Source organism: Xenopus tropicalis, chromosome 1 (assembly GCF_000004195.4).
Source record: "Xenopus tropicalis strain Nigerian chromosome 1, UCB_Xtro_10.0, whole genome shotgun sequence".
In the NCBI taxonomy this organism is placed as follows: domain Eukaryota; kingdom Metazoa; phylum Chordata; class Amphibia; order Anura; family Pipidae; genus Xenopus; species Xenopus tropicalis.
This window is the reverse complement of record NC_030677.2, coordinates 177,899,591-177,920,130: the sequence shown is the minus strand read 5'-3', so window position 1 is coordinate 177,920,130 and position 20,540 is coordinate 177,899,591. Positions and strand designations below refer to the sequence as shown.

Sequence of the window (20,540 nt, the reverse complement as noted above, 5' to 3'; positions counted from 1 at the left end):
TGAGGATTGCACTGAGTCCGGGATGCTGTCTGTTCTAGTCTTAAACTAGGCACATGATACTCTAACTTTATTCATTTGTCAGTTGCCCATACACCCCACAGTGTTAATTTAAATAGCAGGCTGAAAACTGTATCCAGAGAAAGGATTACCATCAGTCAGCTTTGGGTTGGTGGATAATCTCCAATAGGAGGCATTAGTAGACCAGGTTGTGTACATGGATATGGGGGTTGCAGGTTAAGGAGATTTATTACAGACTGTCAAAATTATTTCACTACAGAGCCGCAGTTGGACCAGTTGGACAAATTAGTCAATATCATAGTGATTACCCAACCAATGCAGTCTATGCAACATCAACTCTATTTCTCTATTAGTGTTTAACGTATTTATAGTAGATACGGGGTTAAGATAAACATAATTCTTTAAAAAACACTGCTGTTAGAATGGGTTTCCCAATATATATTTGTTAAGTAGATAACAGGGTGAAGATATACATTTACATATGTTGCTTGTTTCTGAATCTGACACCTCCCTCAAAGTATTTGCTCTAGCTAAAATAAAGACACCAGACGCATCCTATTAATTATACCAAGGGCTGTGGGCATCCTTAGTCATTGGCACTGGCCCTGTTGCAATAATTTACTTTGCTGCCAAGTTTAACTTGCAAATGAAGCCAGTAAGTCTGCACGCCATCAGGATACCTGCAGCTTAAATATGCACTGATGTCTTCATGAACCCATATAGTAGTGCTTCATACAGGGCAGCACTTACCCCTGCCAAAAGTAGGTGGTACACCCAGCACGTTAACACTCAGCTTATGCCAAGGTCACAGCTTCATTCTAGTAACAGAAAATAAATCTAGTAGAGAAAGTCCTGTTTTGTTCTGTGTGTACCCTGCAGGAGTGGGCAGGATATCATGCTCAAACGCCCTGTGCTTGTAATTATTTACAAAAAAAAAAAAAAAAAACAACATTCTGTGTTTTTAGGGGTGGAGAAGAAGCCTTTACAACTAAATCAGTTCAATTAAATCATTCTGTTAAGATCATATCCACCTAAACTAAAAATATATTTTTTAATCCTCTACAAGATGGAAACTTAATATTTTAATGTAGTAAAATGAAACTCCAGCATGATCTGAAGACAACACATCCCAGCCCTGATAGGAGCAACGCAGCCCAAGAATCCAACTACCCAATTGTCATGCTGTTACAGAAGAGCTCTGATCAAGATAAAAAGAACTTGCCAGCCCCCATATGGTTAAATAGGCCTTTTTATAAGGCAAGCTAATTATTCCCAGCAGTAGGAGAATCCCTGCCAAGTTTTATTGTGGAGCAATAAAGCCTAGTGCTGCTATGTATCAGAATTAAACTCTATGTACAAAAAGGAAACTCTGAAATTTACTTTCTAGGTAAACTTAACCAGTTATGCACCTAATTGTAATAATTGTCTTTTATGTGTCTTCTACCAGCACTAACTTTATAACTGCAGCTACTACAACTGCTACTAATTGGCTTCTGACAAGGCCGACCCTGGTGTATGGAAGCATTTTTGGGTTCCTGTAGTAAAGAAATTAGATTGGAAACACCTTAGGGTCAGATACAGATGAGAACATCAAGGTAAAAAAATAGCTGGAAAAAATCTAATTGTTTAGCCGAGACTTAAGTGCAGTAAAACACACATCATGGTACAACAGGAAATATGACATTTGCTCATTAGAACAATTGTACAATAATATTATTTTTGAAATGTGCTACAAATGTGTTTGAAGAGAAATTAAAAAATGTTCATTTGACTCAAACTAGTACAATTATGGGATCTGTTATCTGAAAACTCATCATCCAAAAAGTTCCAAATTATGGAACTCCATTATAGGAGAATAATTCAAATTTGTCCTTTTTTCTCTGTAACAATAAAACAGTACCTTGTATTTGATCCTAAGATATAATTAATCCTTTTTGGAGGCAAAACAATCCTATTGGGTTTATTTAAGGTTTAATTTTTTTTGTAACACACATTAGTTATGGACAATCATATAAAGGAAAGACCCCTTATCTGGAAATCCCCAGGTTCAGAGCATTCTGGATAATAGGTCCCATATCTGTATGTCTAAAGAATTTGATTCATGGGACAAAAAAGTCCCTACACCTTTCCTGTTGCATATATCACAGAAAAACAAAATAAAAAATAGAAAAACTTACTGTAATAAAACCTTAAACAGCATTTATTTGGCACGGCGTGAAAGCACTCAATTCAGTGCATCATGTCATATATTTCCAACGTATTTTTTACTAGTGACTTATCTTTTTTAAGAACATAACCCACTAACATAAGGAATTGTTCTACATTAAACCCCCTTTTTTTTAATACAGAAGTAATTAAAAATTTGAAGGCAAAGGCTCAAAGTTGTAATAAATTTAAAGGATTTTACATTTTTCTGCCAGTCTATGATGAGTGGGAATGATGGATTAAGCCCGCAGCTCAGACTCCAGCAAGCCTAATATTCCAACTAAGTAGCTGCCATTATTTATTGTTAAATGGCCAGCTTTGGTAGTGATCTACATTGCCTTTTGTAATCATACTGCAGGATGCCCAAACATTAATATATAGGCTTATAAAGATAACTTCACTGAGGGAAGCACAAGCTGTACCAACTTGCTTATACAGTTAGTATATTGGCACATTACAGGACACACATACATTTCCTAAGGAAAAAAATAACAAGGAACTTATCTTTTTAACCCTAGAATTTATTTTAATTTTGTAGAAACTGAATTTCAGGAAATTCATGCTGCATGACATGTAGGTATCACTGATATTTAAGTGGCAAAAGACTCAAGGCCAAGTCCTGAATTAAGTAATCGTGAATAAGCGAGATAAATAACGATGCAAGAGACATGGCAAGTCTGTATAATAAGGGTGAAGACACACAGAGCTACTAGTAGCAGCTACTTGTCACGGCTACAGAAATAGACAATGCTGATCATTTACTGATAATTGTCTCTACATTTGTTTTAGCAGAGGTCATTCTCAGTATTGTCTATGGCAGGGTATTTTCTGGAGTTCAGTAGTTTGAAAAAGTAGCTGCTACTAGTAGCTCTGTGTGTCTTCACCCTTAAGAGTATAATATATAGTTAATTAAACGATTGCAAGTTCCTTGAGTCGAGCTAAAGGGCAAGGGCACACAGGGTGGATAGTCAGCCAGCAGATAAGCACAGACGCTTCTAGTTGTGCCTACACCCAGCACTGAATCCATGTGGCAGCAGGCAAACGCAGTTGATATCCGCCAACAGATTCCAAGTCTTGCGTTTCTTGATGGATATCAGGGCAGATACAATGGTTTTGGGTGCGTTGAATCTGGATTCTGTTTTTTAAAGGAAAAGGAAAGGCTAAGTCACTTGGAGGTGCCAAAATGTTAGGCACCCCCCAAGTGACTTAAATCGCTTACCTTGTACCCCGGGCTGGTGCCCCTGTCAGAAGAAAACCACAGCCTGGGGTACCTGCAGCGATGCGCTTCCTTCTTCCGCAGCGAATTCCCTGGTTTAATAAGCCCTATGCAGACTATTATGCCACTTCCTCTACTTACATATCTAAAGCCTGCTTATCTATATGGACCCTGGTGGCACCAGATCGGCATGGAGTCCATGGCAGCACCCTGATACTGTGCAGCCAATTTACGCTGTAGTAAGTTTACTTAGTTATGTAACAAAATTAGGAACACTACCAAAATATCTACTGAGAAGGAGCAGTAACTGCATTTATTCTAAATACAATCCAGATAAAATCAGTGCAGCCCAGCAACCTGCATTTATTAGTAGCTATTTATTTTTCAAAAGATCAGTTGCCCTGGTAGAGGGGAGAAGGTGGTGCTTGAACACTTTGGGGTAGTGCAGAAGGTGATGGGTTAATAATGTAACCTGTAACTGTACAGTTGCTTCATTTGGCGATCAGTATGGCACTTATTGTGCTTTGAAAATAAGAAAAATAAATATTTTAAAGGGCTTTAAATAATCTTTTCTACATCTGATACCGTAAACCAATATGTACAGGAGGGACAGAAATTGTGCAACAATATAAAACATATTAAAATAGGTTTATTTACAAAATAGGCAAAACATCAACCTGATTTGCATATCTATTCTAAAACCTGCTTCCCATGAAGCCACATTTTCCGATGGCAAACGAAGCTGCAGCAAATTGCTGTGGATGGGTGATAATGAAAAAGCAACACAATTTAATAATCCTAAAAACTTATTCACTGGCCTAGAGATTCCTCAAAGGGGAAAAACATGCCTGAATTTCGCTATTCAGTGCCACAGGCAGCGTGTGAGAGAAACTAAACAAGAACGTCCCAGTGGGAGACAAATTGCCTACAGCTGTTAATGACCTTACATACCTTGCTGGTGAATTTCTGATGTAATAATTTGCTTTTTTTTTTTTTTTTTAACAGAATGGATGTCTTAGTTTAAGAAGAAATGCTTGATGTTACAAACACCATGATCAAAACATCAAAAAACTTATGGCGCTCGTGATCATCAATTCATCAGCTATAATGATGGAAAAAGGTGTTCTCTTATTCCCTACAGAAGTTCAGTTAATTGTTTAATATATTCAAGCTTAAGACTGCGCTAATGAATCACAGGGCTTATTTTCCACCAGGTTAACAACACAGTAGTAAATACTCAATATTGCAAAGCAGGAGCAATTCAGACTTCAAGGCAAGAGACAAAAACAGAGAATTACAAGGAGAAGAAGTGCTTGCATTTGATCTCAGTACACAGCACAGAGGGGGAGAGAATTGCCGAAACAAAAAAACTCTGGAGCCTAAGCCTAATAATTCTTAGCTAGAGCATTGGGAACCTCAGCCAGCTGTGTCGCAAAGAAAAAGCAGAAACTATTTAAAGGGACCCATGCACAATATAGAAATGGAGAGATATACTATAAAATATATATTCATTTTATCACTTATTTATTCTTTGGCCTTGTTATCTTTGTAGGATGCTTAGATTTTGCATGATCATAGAATTCTCCTTTGCATATGACTATTAGAATCCTACTCTGGTGCCTTTTAAATTTTACACCTTAAACACTAGCCAACCACATAGGGACAACTGACCCATCACAGAGAATTAAACAAAACAGGTAGAGCTGTCCTATGAACATGTAGGGTGTGCCAGGCATAAACATGGAAGATATGCTATCTTTAACCCTTCCAAATCAAATTCAGTTCGGTATTCAGCCAAATCTTTTACAAAAGATTCGGCTGAATCCGAAAATAGTGGATTTGGTGCATCCCTAAAATGAAGATAGCCCACATACAACTAGGGTTGCCAGTTTTTCTGCAAAAAAATACTAGCTTTTCTATATTTATCTTTCTTTCCTTTTAATAACAGTGGCCTTAAGCATCATTTTTAACATCCAGACCAATAATATATCAACCAGGTGGCAACCGACCATACAGCAGTAATCCATACATCTGTGCCCGTAGGTGGTATGACCAGCCTCCTAAACTTTGTCAGATGCCCATGCTGTATCCCTTCTGGGCCATGACTGAATAATAGCAATTACACATGTGCCCCTGGCATGTCAGAAGACTACAATATGGAGGCAGACAGGTATAGGAGGGGCAAGGGTCTGTATCAGCCATCATAGAGGCATAATATTTTAACAAACTTTTTTGCCTTTTATTTGCTACTTTATCATTAATCAAGGTTTTTTTGTGGCAAAAATGATGAATTGGAATTTCCAAAATTAAAAATTAATTTTGCAAACTTGAAAACTAGATTAAAACAATTATTAATCGCCTTACTTTAACACTCTGCCCCTTTCCATGTCTTCAGAGAATGTAGGGCTATTGGAGTCAGACGGCATAAATTTAACAGTATGTACTGCACTGTAACCTAGATTCATAACTGAACCAAACATTCAAAAACTACTATGAAAACTACAATTCCAGTATTTCAAATGAATGGTAATTAATAGGATTATCTAAATTTATAAATATCAATCATCCCATACTCCATGAAATAAGTACACAGAACTATGAATGTAAATAACATGGCTTTAAAGTGATGTTAAAGTACCAGTTTAGGGATTACAAACACAAATAAACCTGATTTTGAAGGTGTCGTTTTTAGACATTCATATTTCTTAAATTTCATTGATATTCTGGCCGGATACAAACACCAATGCTTTTGACATGCTTTGAAAATTCGACACCTCTTTCTCCTGAAGGTCTCCAGAGCCCCAGCTAGGCATCCAGCTCTCTGAATGGATCGTCAGATGCATGTAATAGAGGAATGTTAAGTCCATTTTACCCAGGCAGAAATGTCTCTTTTTGGCTGAGCTAAATTTAATTATTCATAGTTATTTTACTTTGGAGCGTGTGTACTTGGAGTAGATATTACGAGATCGCTTCGTATAAATGTTAGATATGCTGCGTAGGATTTAAAGATTGCTGTGTGCTCTAGTTGCAAAGCTGGATGACCTCTTCAACTTCCATGCACTTCTTTTGGCTGCACAGCTATATTTCTAAATATTCCCTGGTGTGCTCAGCAAAACTAGGCAGTACATATGAAGGCTGCAATCCAGAAGAGCTATCAGAGATTCTGCTTTCTAATCCTGTGTACGGAGAGGAGCTAACACTTCAAATCAGTAATTGGTTTTTCCGACCTGCAAGTGGGCTCTGCGGATCAATTATGACAGGGCCACAAGGTACTGATACATCTGCCACCATGCAACAACCTGGCATGTCTTCTGTCAAGAGTTGAAATCATAAAGGAATAAGCTGTCGTTACCAGTCTCTTATTGAACACTGGAGCTGTCAACCTATTGTTTGGCTTTCCCCCTGTAAGGGGTTGGTGTGGGCTAACAAAACCTGTCAGTTTTAAATAAGCTTTTAACCTTTCCAAATCTTTCTTTTCTTTTTTTTCTTCACTCTTTTTGAGTGAGTCTTCAATACAAAAGATTACATTTCACGTAAGCAATTAACAAAATTGTTAACAATGGAATATGAGATGTTGAATTTCAAGGCAATAAAAATGTCTTTTTCCTCTTTAATTTCTTTCTAAGAAAAAATAAGTTCTAATAGCTTAAAGAGTATCTACATCATCCAATTTAGAGCTTTCCCAAAAGTTCATTTATTTTCTCTATAGGCAAAAATGCTAATAATTCAAATACATGATTGTACAGGTATGGGACCTGTTATCCAGAATGCTCTAGACCTGAGGTTTTCCAGATAAGGGGTCTTTCCATAATTTGGATCTCAGTGCTTTAAGCCTACTAAAAAAGATTTAAACTTGAAATAAACCTAATAGGATTGTTTTGCCCCCAGTAAGGATAAATTATATCTTAGTTGGGATCAAGTACAAGGCACTGTTTTATTATTAAACTGATGCCTCAAAGGAGTGTATCTCTCCATTAAATACAGAAAGGCTGCTCAAGCTGTTAAACAAAAGAAGGACACCAAGAATAAAGTGCAGGTAAAAGGATACATTTTTTTAAATCTCTTTTCTGCTTCATGAAATATTGCATTATCCAAGGTTTGGCATCAGAAACCACGTTTATCCTTGGGGGCCCAATACAGTTAATCATTTCAGACACCAGGGAAAATACTGGACAGTACAAAACGACATTGCTGTGAATGGCGGGATCCCCCTACCACTGGGGTACCCCTAATGGCTGCCCTGCTAAAAAGATGAACTACTTGCTAAAATAATACCAATTATGTACAGTAGAACCCCCTTTTTACAGTTTCCTTGAGTTGACTGTTTTTTCACATTTTTTTACTCCCTAAAATCCCTGTTCTACAGTAATATTTGTTATACCTGGTTGTTGAAAGGGCAGTGGCAGCTAAAACAATGCTATTTATCCACTTAATTAATTAAAATTATTTTGGCAAACCCCACAATACTTAGTTTATGACCTCTTTCCAAAATTCAAAGTAGGTCCTAACCTTAATTAGTTTTTTTTTTTATGCATATGTTATCTAATAATCCACAAGAAACTCAGCAAGGAGGCTTCTAGGTCAACAATGACATTTTCCCCTAAATAACACAGATTTTCACTGCTTAACAAGCAGCGTTATAGAAAAGCACATGACTTATAAGCAAAGCCACATATTATTGCAAGCAAACAGCCCACGTCAACCTCCTTTAATGAGGACTTACTTTCATTGCTCTTTTGATATAAGGTATCTGTGAACCGCTGTTCAGATCTTCATTTATTATAAGTCTCCGTGCCCACTGTCCAGCTCGCACAACACCGCTTCCATGTATTAAAACTAACATTTTGTCTGGATTCGTCATTGCATCTTTGCTCATAAAAATAAAACTCCTTGGCTCGCTGTCAGTAGCATCTACCTGAAAAGGAATGCAGAGAAACATGTTTAGAAAACCACGCATTTTATAAAATAAATTCACAACACAGTAGGGTATATTGTATTTGCATGTACAGTAACAGACTATGTTGATAAAATCGGCATAAAGTATCTCAGTATTTCATTCCTCCCTTCAAAACAGCACTTTTGTTTCTGATAGAATACTTTCTCCCACCTCTGTTTGTAACCAACAACCCAGTGAATGGTAAGGAAAACATATCTTGTCTAGAGTTAGGGCAGTTCCATGATAAAACATGAAAGATGCCACAAGGGTGGTAAAATAGAACAGGTGAATGGACTTGGGGCACCTCCCGACTTACGAATGTTTTTTCCTTTATAAATCCCAGATCACTACATCCCACATAATTATGCCAGATAATCACACGCTAAAAAAAGAAGTTCTGGACTACTTACTACAATTCCTGCACCCTAACATCTGCAGTTAGCGACGTAAGTTGTGATTTTTTTAATGAAATCCAGATTTCAGTTTTACATATTCCCTTGTGTTACCTTTATTTAAAAAAAAAAGTGTTATATTTAAAGCCAAATGTGTTAAATTTGGCTTTGCTTACTTAAAAAGGTAAAGATAAAACCAGTTAAGAATCTAAAATGATTGATTATAGGTTATTAGTAATATTCCTCGGCACATATTCTCCCTGGTATAAATAAATCAGTAACTCAGTCATGCTGCTTGGTACTTGGGTATTCATTCCATTTAACTGATCATAAAAATCAGCACCTGGTACAAGTCCCTTAACCTAAAAATATTTACTAAGGCTATTGAGAGACAGGGCTGATCTTGGTTTGCGGAAAAACACAAGTTAAAAATCAGCCTCTAGAGTCAGCGCGGGCACACACAGTGGATTTTGGTACAGAAACATGCGAGTGTGCATTTCTGCAACAAAATCCATTGCATGTGCTTGCACCCAGGCCGACACAAATGTTCTGGGTGCAGGCATGGTAGAGGGATGATGCCAGCATAGCCATGAGTGGCACAAAGCCTGAATACACTCAAATACAGGATTATGTAATATAAGGCACAACGTTTGCTACAGTTCTTGTCATTGGATACTATGGATTATTGCACCTGGGCAAACATGGTGCCTCTTATTACTTATGGGTTTACTTTTGCTATATGGGATTCATAGCATTCATTTATTTTTAAAAATCCAAATGAAGTTAAAGCTTACAAAGCTCTTTAATAAAAATCTTCATACAAAAATAAAATAAGACTGGTGATAACACATGTTTATTAAACATCCACTACAATTTGGTTAACTTATTATTGTAACGGTTGTTTCCCAATAGAAAACTGCATGACGCCTCTCATAAACCAATGGTACTGCCTCAAACGTTTTAATGTGAATGTACTATTACCTTGAGTTTACTATTTAGAAATACAATGCCCATATAAAAAAAATAGCTCAAAAAGAGAAAAGATATTCTGGGATCCTCTCTTTGAAAGCCCTAATTAAAACCTCACACTGCAGCACTTTGTCTTCTTTCTGTGGTAATTCATTAAAATGAGCTTTCATTGAGTCATGTCCACAAAGGTCAGACCTGAGCACAACCTTGCACTATTGACAAAACAACCAATAATACATTTAGTTTCAAAAGTAGCTCAACTTATAAAACAATTGCCACAGCATGATAGGTGTTAACAACCCATCACTTTATTCCCTTAAATAATACAAAAAATAACTTAGCAACAGAAAGAACATTTCAACAAGAGACGAATGTGCCATAAAAAGTATTGCTTTTGTCTCCAGCCAGTAAGGGTAAGTCTCACATTTCACACAGTTACTAAATGTGCAAGGGTATTTATTATTGCTATAAGCATTAGGAGCTGCTTAGAAATGAGCAGATTTAGCTATTGTTACCTTCCTACAATGAAATGACAGGATTAGCACAGACAATATATTAAAGGTAAATTAATAACCCAAGAAGACAAAATTTGGTAACAAAACATCTCATAGGAAACATTTTTAAATTCTTCTATATTTGTGCATTATCTTCTGTTTATTGCATCTGAAATCTTTGCAAATGCCTACAATATGCTACAAGTGTTTTGATTCTGATTATATCTTGTCAGTTTTTGTGAGTCCAGTTATAAACCAACATCTTGTTGGGTCTCTTTTCCATTGTTGGTCAATGGCTTTATGCCTGCTTCTCCCTGTGTCTCTGTCGGTTTTAACTTTGCCAATCCAATGCATAGAATTTTTTTAAAAATGTTTTTTATATTATATGACAAAGTTATGAATAGTGAGGGAAGATAACAATAAGGTGGCCACTATGCTTAGAAAATGTGGCAACCCCACTGTAAGACTAGTATGGTTTTGCTGTGTCTCAGTCCCAAGATGTTTCACAATGTTTTCACACACAGACCAACGGGCACACATACATGTTAGGTCACATCAGCCAATGAATGGATGAAGTTCTGTCCTTTATTCCCACACTTCTTCCTGTAACAGAGCTGCATTATTTCCTGTCAGGTGATCTCTGAGGGAGCACACAGCCCAGCACAAAATGGTGGCTCAAGGGAAAATATGTAAAAGGGCAATATTTACTGATACGTATATTCCAGTTTGGTGAGATACTTTACTAGGTTACTTAATATGATAGAACTTATCTGTTGGTTAAGTATTCATTCTGGGGGTATAGTTTTCCTATAAGTAGCCTATTGGTTTTACACCTGAATTTAGGTATTTACTAAAATATATGCTTAAGTGTGCACCAGTGGAATTATAAATAGCAATAATTAGCAGTTAGTTGTGATAAGACAACTTCCAGCTAGAAAAGGAAAGGAAAGTTTTGACTGGATGATTTTAGCAATTTTGTCATTAAGACCCACAGTTCTAAGCTGGGTAGCAAAGAGATGTGTTATGCCAAGGAAATTAATATTTAAAAAAAAAAATGTGAGTTGTTCTGTTAACTAGAGGAAACATGATCAGCATTCTCAGTATACTGGATGAATAAAAAAATAAATATAATACACATTCTTTTGGAGGGATTAGTTGAAGATTTATCAGAGGCAACTTATTTTCCCGTGTTCCACCAACCTAACACATTCTCAATACAACATAATCATCAATTAACTTGGAGTTCTAAAGGTTGTTTTATGGAAAAGGTCTGGTTAGTATCTATATTATGCCTCATTAGCTTAAATTAAATTCGATTACATATATGACCCAGTTGAAAAATGCATGCTCTGTAGTCAATTCACAGAACTCTATTAGCCTTTCATGTTAGAAGGATAGGAGACAGCACTCACTTAAATACAATATGAAATGTAAAGCTTGCCTGGCTATCACTGCTTTGTGTAAAGATATAGCAAGAGAGATAAAGAAACACATCTATGAGAGATTATTTTCTTCTTTAATATATTAACACAAACAATAATAAAACATACAAATAAGAACAAGATCCATAGAGAAAATATTCATTACAATCCTACATTTTTTTTTAACAAATATACCCTGATCTAAGCCTACCAATTCAATAATTACTGTTCTGCTGAAAAGGCATTAGATTGTTTAAGCTTTGATCTTCTCCTCTTATTAGTATAATGGGTTATAAATCAACCATCCATCTTTGTATGATGCCAGGAGTGTAAGAAACCTTTCATGAATGGCCACAAATTACTGGAAACATAAAAAGGAGTTAAAGATGTCCAGCCGGGCATTTGATTATCATATAAGTCCTACAAAGGACGCTTCGAAAACCTTCACACACGCAACAAAGACACATTTACATTTATATAGCACCTTGCATTTATCCATTTTTCCTTATTGCTTGTAAAACAGGCAACACAGATGCTTTGTAATCATGTGTTCTCACGTGTATGCAGTGTTTTGATAAACAGGTTTCATTTATATAAGAAAACAACTATCTATAACACTTTAGCCAAAACAGGTGTTGCTTCGCCACATTTTTGGTACAAAATACATAGAACTTTTCTTACAAAATGTTAAAAAATGAGCGAAATGGCGAAAAAATTGTTGCGCATGTAAAAACATTTAATGCGCACAATAATATTTTGACACACCCAAAAAATGGGTTTGGTGCATCCCTAATACATATACACACACACACAAACATATCTATGAAAGATTTTGGCTCCTGCTTGGGGACTTTTCAAGGAACCTGGAAAAAGGCCCCCAAGAACATTGGTGAAATTTAATAAAGGACAAGAACAGGGATTTGGTGTGTGGACCACCTTCATTGTATGTATTATAATCTTGTGGTTCCAGCTTAAAGGGAGGGTGCCCCTGTTTAGTGATGTAATTTCAGTCACATGACTCACTGAAACTTATGTATTATAATTAATAATAATCATGGAACTCCTTGGTGACATATAATATCCTTATATTTTAAAATAGGGGGTATTTTATTTACTATGTAAATGGTGCTTAGTGATGTAATGAGTTATAATGAGTGTTTGTATGTAAGTTCTGTGACTCATTGAAACCTGTGTATTACAATAAATAATGTAACCCCTTATTGTATATATAAGGACATAGGTCACTCTGGTTCTATAACCTGTATAAGCACTTGCCCTTCTTTCTCACATCTTTACATGGTTGTGGAACTCCTTGATGACTTATAACATCATTATATTTTGCAATAGGGGGTACATCCTTCAATATATATTTTTTGATATAGGAAAAATGTATTAATGTATTTAGAAGCTCTTTATTTTGTAAACAGATAAATAAAGCTAAAAGTTACACCTAAGGACCCGGCCCTAAAGTGAAAGAGCATAAATATATATTAAACAATGCTTGGCACCCAAAATACGTAAAACTGTCTGGCAACAATGGATGATGAAACTGCCACTCACTACACATTCCGGCCTTGTGTTTTACTAGTATTTCCATTCATGATTTATGATTTTTAGGTTGCTAACCCACCACAAGCTGTAAAGATAAACCCATACAATTGTCCTACCTATTCAATTTTGTTCATAAGTTTCAAAGACTTGCCCCTCCCAGCATGGTTATTATAGGTACTGCTTTGATTTAATAAAGCATTTTCTTATGACACTGCGCAGAAATAATCTTCCACAGCCATTATAGGCTTACAAATCTGTTTAATGCACTTTGCTATTATTCTCTGAGATAGTGACCTTACATAGTTGCTGTCAAGATGAAAATATGCCTGAATAGCCTCATTTCCATAAAAATGAAGAATTATCTTTACAAATAGCTGAAAATGAACAAGGACGATCAACAAAATTACCACATTTTTTTCTAGAATAAAAGTTATAATTGTTCCAATGTACATTTGAAAACATAGTTACTGAACACAGAGCAACTAAATGTATATCTGTAAGAACTATACATCTCTACTAGGAAATAAGAGCAAAATAAAACTATAAAGAGTACTGAATTAAAATGAAAATCATGTGTCTGTGAAAGTAGAAGAATCTCCACCTAGAAAGTTAAAGAGTATTGAATATTTTGAAGTAAACCTTTGACTTGAGAACTAGTGTTCCATATAAAAGACCACTTGCTCATGAAAGCCATATGGAATTTTAAACTTCCTAATTTAAATTGCAATGCTTCTGCGTAACATAAATCATTCATATAAGATAGGACATCACCCATGGAATGAGAAGATGATTGAATCCGTATGAAAACCGCTTTACACACCGCAGCTAATGTTATCTGAAGAGATTTTGAAGCATGAGACAATTAAAATTTGTTTTTAGGGTCAACTTTTCGGATGGGTTTCTCATTGACACCCAACAATGCCACTTATGGAAGAACATTGATTCTTATTATGTTTTGATTTCAAAACAACCTTGATAGTTAGGGCAGGCTGAATTGTTGGAAGAAATTGAGCTTTACACAGTAAAACTTCTATATACTAGATGCATTAGTTTGAAATATTGATTCCTCAATTCTTTAGGAAAAATTAGGCTATTATGGGAGTGCCACGAATCCTGAATATTTAAAGCCCAGTGATGCAAATGGTTGTTGACTGATGGTAGGTGCTCCTGTACTGGTAACAACTTTAATAAGATTCTTTTTCGTGTATGTAGCCTTCCCTGATCTCCGGCTCAACACTTGACACTTGAAAAATTTGCTGTTGGTCTTTAGCCTGCCTGCCCTGCCTGTTCCATGTATAAACCTTGCCTGCCCTGCCTGTTCCATGTATAAACCTTGCCTGCCCTGCCTGTTCCATGTATAAACCTTGCCTGCCCTGCCTGTTCCATGTATAAACCTTGCCTGCCCTGCCTGTTCCATGTATAAACCTTGCCTGCCCTGCCTGTTCCATGTATAAACCTTGCCTGCCCTGCCTGTTCCATGTATAAACCTTGCCTGCTCTGCCTGTTCCATGTATAAACCTTGCCTGCCCTGCCTGTTCCATGTATAAACCTTGCCTGCCCTGCCTGTTCCATGTATAAACCTTGCCTGCTCTGCCTGTTCCATGTATAAACCTTGCCTGCCCTGCCTGTTCCATGTATAAACCTTGCCTGCCCTGCCTGTTCCATGTATAAACCTTGCCTGCTCTGCCTGTTCCATGTATAAACCTTGCCTGCCCTGCCTGTTCCATGTATAAACCTTGCCTGCCCTGCCTGTTCCATGTATAAACCTTGCCTGCCCTGCCTGTTCCATGTATAAACCTTGCCTGCTCTGCCTGTTCCATGTATAAACCTTTCCTGCCCTGCCTGTTCCATGTATGAACCTTGCCTGCCTTGTCTAACCTGCCTGTGCCCTAATAACGTGTAAGCCTTCTTTCCAGTACCGGTCCTGCCCGTGCCCCAGTTTCTGTTTCCTGCTCCTTTGCGCATTCTTATTTAGATAAATAAGCATGTGCTTAATGCAGTATTTACGGAAATGTATCCAGATGTTACAATACAATGAATTGATTTGTTTGCCTCCTGCTAAATAAATATAAACTAATTAACATTTAGGAGGAAACATTCAAGTATAACAATGCTTTCATTCTACCTTAACAATAAATGCCAAATGTATATCATGTACCTGTCTTGTATAAAGGTATGTCATGTACCTATCTTCTATAAAGAATATGCACACATTTATAAATGTCCAGTAGAGTAAACTTGAGGCCTGTACCACTTTTTATTGTAGCTGCACATGAAATATAGTGGATATATAAGAGTAACAGGTAGTAACAGGTCCTTGAGAAAGTTACTAGGAGATTCTCTAGAGCACAGTAAAATGTATATAAAGACATAACAAATACAAACAAGGATAGAAACAAGGGGGTGGTTCACCTTTAAGTTAACATTTAGTATGTTATGGAATGCCCTACTCCTAGCAACTTTGCAATTGGTTTTCACTATTTATTTTTTATAGTTTTTATCTTTTGCCTTTCTCTTCTGCCTCTTTGAAGCTTTGCAGGCCCTCTACTATTCATATTCCCATCTCTTGTTTAAATCACTGCCTGGTTGCTAGGGTAAATAAGACCCTAGCAACAAGATAGCTGCTAAAATCCCAGGTGGAGAGCTGTTGAACAAAAAGCTAAATAGCTGAAAAACCATTTAGAAAAAAAGTGGAGACTAGTTGCAAATTGTCTCCGCCAATAATCAAGCAATATAAATATAGTAATAACATTCCTTAAGCCTGCCTCCACAGAGAACAAATGGCATTTGAATAATATTTAAAGATTGGGGGGAAAAACATAGCATGCCTACTTCCCACAACCTCATGGCGCCACCATGTGGATCCCCATATATGTTGTTGAACATAGTGTAACCTAGCAACTAAATAAACAAACATCAAACAAAGCAAGTTAATGCAATAGGTATTGTGGACCATATGGATAAATTAAAAACTAGAAGATAAGCCATGAAGCTTAGCATAGCAAGTTTAACGCCATTTCAAAGATATAACCTATAACTCAAGCCAAAACTAAATGCTAAAATAATAAGGTACTCACTTCAAATCATAATTATTAAAATGGTATAAGTCTTAATCCTTATTTAGTCAATTAAGCCACGTTGTCTTCAATCTGTGGACTGAATTCACCTCTTTTCTTTATACCCAACACTTTACTGCTACCTCTTATGGGGGCTGGTACCTCAAGTATATGAAATTGGATGAGTATCCGTACAACAGAATTACTTACCGGCAAATATACTTTCTCTAGTTCACAGTCCTTCTCCAGCAATTCATAGACATGCTTTGTGATAATCTGAAACAGAGCAGACATAATTCAGTAGCACATAAAATAAAACAGTGCTATAACCGCATAAGCTATGCTTGCAACATATTGCACATGAGATCGCAAACATTAAACTAGAAAAGTAAGTTTGAGAACAAACTTCATGTTGGGTTGAAAAACATGAAGTCACTGAATGGACACAGTTATATAGTAAAAAACACTGTGCAAAGTTTGGGGACCCTGGTTTTAATAGTGTCTGAATGGCAGCAATTTAAATTTCCCCAACGAGTGACATCTGATTGGCGGTTGGTGGCTCCACCCCCTTTTTCTAACCTGGAACTGCAGTTACCCAGCAGTTAAAATTTAAACCAATAAAAGTCAATAGGTGAATTGTGATTGGTGGTTTTGACCTCGTTCCCTTTTTTTAACCTTGAGTCGAAGTCACCCAGTGACAAACAGTAGGCACCCTGGCATAAATAGTGTGAGAATGACAGCATTTTAAATTTAAGCCAATAAAATTCAATGGATGAAATCTGATTGGCTGTTAGTGGCCCAACCCACTTTTCCTATTTTTGAACTGCAGTCCCCCAGTGACCAACTTTGCAAAGTTTGGGGACTCAGGCATAAAAATTGTGAGACTGACAGCATTTTACACTTCACCATTGAAATTAAATAGGTGAAATGTGATTGCCTGTTGGTGGCTCCGCCCACTTTTTTCTAACTTTGAACGGCAAATACCCAGTGACAAACTCTGGAAAGTTTAACAACCCTGGAATTAATATTTAAATAATGTCATCAGTTTAAATATAAACCAATGAAATCTAATGGGTGGAAATGGATTGGCTGTTGGTGGCTCCACGCACTTTTTAAAACCTAAAAATGCAGTCCCCTAGTGGCCCTGGTGTGAGAATGGCAGCAGGTTGAATTTCCCCATTGAAAGTCAATAGGTAAACTCTAATTGACTGTTGGTGGCTCCGCCCACTTTTTCTAACCTTTAACTGTTACCTGGTGCCTAAGTCTGCAAAGTTTGGGGACCCCGGTGTTATTACTGTGAGACTGGCAGCAGGTTGAATTTCCTTCAAATCAATAGATAAAATCTGATTGGCTGTACACAGCTCCGCCCACTTTTGGGCATCCAGCAATCATCATATTTTCATTCAGGCTGACCCCATGACTATGTGATTCAAGTTTGGGGAGTGTAGCCTCAAAGCTGTAAGATTGGCAGCAGTTTCAATTTCCCCATTAAAGTCAATGGGTGAAACTTGATTGGCTGTTGTTGGCACCTCCCACTTTGGGGTCATCCAACAAATGTTGCTGTTTCATTCGGGGTGACCCCATTATTATGTTATTCAAGTTTGGGGGCTGTAGTTTCAAAGCTGTAAGAATGGCAGCAGTTTGAAAATATTCCCTGTCAAAGTCAATGGGAAAATTGGGGGGTTCGGAGTGGCGCCACAAAAAGACGGGGGGCCAGATCGCTTAGAAAAGCACAAGCAACCTGCTCCGCTATAGGGCGAAGAAGTGTGGGGAGTTTGGGTGCTGTACCCCTAAAACTATAGGAGGAGTAGCGTTTAGAAAATGGGGGGCGCTAAGAAGAAGAAGAAACGGAAGAATTAGCCAAAGCGGCTGAACAGTCTGTGGGGTTTCAACCCAACACAATAACTATTAAAGCACTAATAATGTTTAACAAATTGATATTGGAAAGTTGCTTTGAATTATGTTTTCTTTTATGAGGCAAAAAAATATTTTTGGGGTTGACATGTCCTTTATGAAAATATATGAATGTAAATTTCTCAAAAAAAGTATTATATGAACTCCAAAAATATAGATAAATTAGGTAAATTTTGTTGCATGTTGAAATTTCATATTGCAAAACAACCCATATGATAAAAAGGGCCCACTGACTTCAATGTATCTTTTTGTTTTGCAAAACATTCACTCGAGCCAGTATAGTCCTCCACGACCATGGAGATTATTCATACTGGCTCCCATTCACACAAGCCAGTATAGTCCTCCACGACCATGGAGATTATTCATACTGGCTTATCATTCACTCACACATTCACACACTAAGGGAAGGGGGAACCTATCTGTATGTTTTTGGAGTGTGGGAGGAAACCGGAGAACCCGGAGGAAACCCACGCAGACACGGGGAGAACATACACTTAAACTCCTTACAGACGGTGCCCTGGCCAGGATTGAACTCGCGACCAGTGCTTCTGTAAGGCAGCAGTGCTACTCACTGCGCCACCGTGCTGCCCAGTTAACTGACTGCCCATATAGTAATCTTGTCTTTTACAGCTCATGATGTCATCAGTGCAGCTTTCAGATAGGGCTACTTGTTCTATGGAGCAACACTGGGGCTGACAGTATCCCAAAATGCAGCCTTTTCTCCTCGTATCATATTCCCCCTTCCTTTAACTGTATAATGTCACATATACAATTGGTTTACAATGTGTTTTACTGTTTTAATGAGGGCTGGGCAAGTCCTTTCCCTCTCCCACAAGAAACAGCCATAACTGTAAGTGACAAACAGAACTGTGCAGTAGCAGCAGCCCAAGTGTGTGTTTAGTGGCGCTGCCCCAAACTGGAAGGTTATACTGTGCCCCAATATCAGCAGTTGTCTCATTCCCAGCACTTTTATTTCCACGAAGCTTCTACTGTGTAACAGTCTCCATTAAAGCACTAGCTGTTGGATACTATGGTACGGCCCTCCTCCTGCCAGCAACAACTCCCTTCAACCTTATATTATACATTGGGGGGGAAAAAACATGACGATTCCTGTCCCAATGCGTCTTGCCCTTTGCAAGATGCCCCCTAAGACCTGATAGTGCCAGACATGATGGGTCTCATCAAAGGCTATTATAATGTGAAAGTTATTTGATCAAATATCCCTGGGTGGTCAGACTGATGTTAGAGGGGTTTCAGCCATTTCCAGATCTCTATAATAACTAAAAATACTGAGACGGTTTGCCAGTGAGATGGGCAACATATGTTCTGTTCACATGAGCAGGTGTAAAGGGGCTGCATCTGGGCAAACTGATGGGCTGTAGTTACGATTAAACTAATTAAGAGGAGTTTGTTCTGTTTGCCTCATTTTTTTTTTTTATTTGTCCACAACCAGCAGGTGTGTTTCCTGCGACATGCAAATATTTCATTCATTCATTTGCACTTTTTTTGACAACTTTTCTACCCCCTACAGATCTGGCAAATGACTTTTCTTCTTGAAGTCATTGGCCCATCTAGTCATTGGCTGGTCAATGTATGTTAAATACTTATCATACCCTGGACATCTGTGTACAATATAAAATAAATGGAAGGATGCCACATATGTAAAAAAAATCATTTTTTTTTGCCCAGTAGCAGTAACCCATAGCAACCACTAAGATGTTTGCTTTTAAATAGGTGACCAGCAAATTCTAAATGCTGATTGGCTGCTATGGGTGATTGCTCCTGGGCAAACTTAGTCAATTTTTTTTTACATAGCCCCCAGTGTTCTGTCTATTAATGCTCTAAATCAAAATCACTACTGCTTCTAATCCATGCTGTGTGGTGCATTTACTCTGAAGCATTACCTTGCAAACACTACTAATCTTTGTGGCATAGCAAGTTCTTAGTTGATTTATTGTAGAGGATTTAATAAGAAAGTCAGGGACTCTAGTGCAATACTGTAGTAGGTAGAACGGTAGTTTTTAAGGGAATCTGGCATGGGAAAACACACAGATTTCAATGCAGGATTATGCAGGAGAAGCCCTATTAACTGATGCTTTTTGAAACACATATTAAGCATGTTGAACTGGCCAGTGGGTTAGTGTGTAACCAGATAAACACTTCTGTGGACTTTGCCAGTTGTTATTCATAAAGCATGGCCATCAAACTGGGGAGAGAAAGAGAGCTAATAGGATCCATATTTTCTTTTCTGAAGCCAGAACTTAGAAGCAGATTCAAAAAGCAATGCAGCCTAGTTCTTCTCTTTGTCTCTCTAGTTAGAAAGTATTTTCTGCCCCTTACCCTGACCCTTTGTCTCCACTGTACTTTG

The 20,540-nt window shown here is 37.4% G+C and overlaps 1 protein-coding gene across 6 annotated transcripts in view; it reads right to left on the bottom strand.

Annotated features, from left to right (window-relative positions):
* Positions 1 to 20,540, bottom strand: part of fam172a (family with sequence similarity 172 member A) — a 267,655-nt gene that overhangs the window by 214,848 nt on the left and 32,267 nt on the right. For all 6 annotated transcript variants that reach the window (XM_012959791.3, XM_031897951.1, XM_031897944.1 and 3 more), the window contains 2 exons: positions 16,469 to 16,534; positions 8,163 to 8,354 (listed from right to left, as the gene is read on the bottom strand). In XM_012959791.3, the coding sequence (XP_012815245.1) occupies positions 8,163 to 8,354; positions 16,469 to 16,534 (258 nt within the window). The remainder of the gene's footprint in view (positions 1 to 8,162; positions 8,355 to 16,468; positions 16,535 to 20,540) is intronic.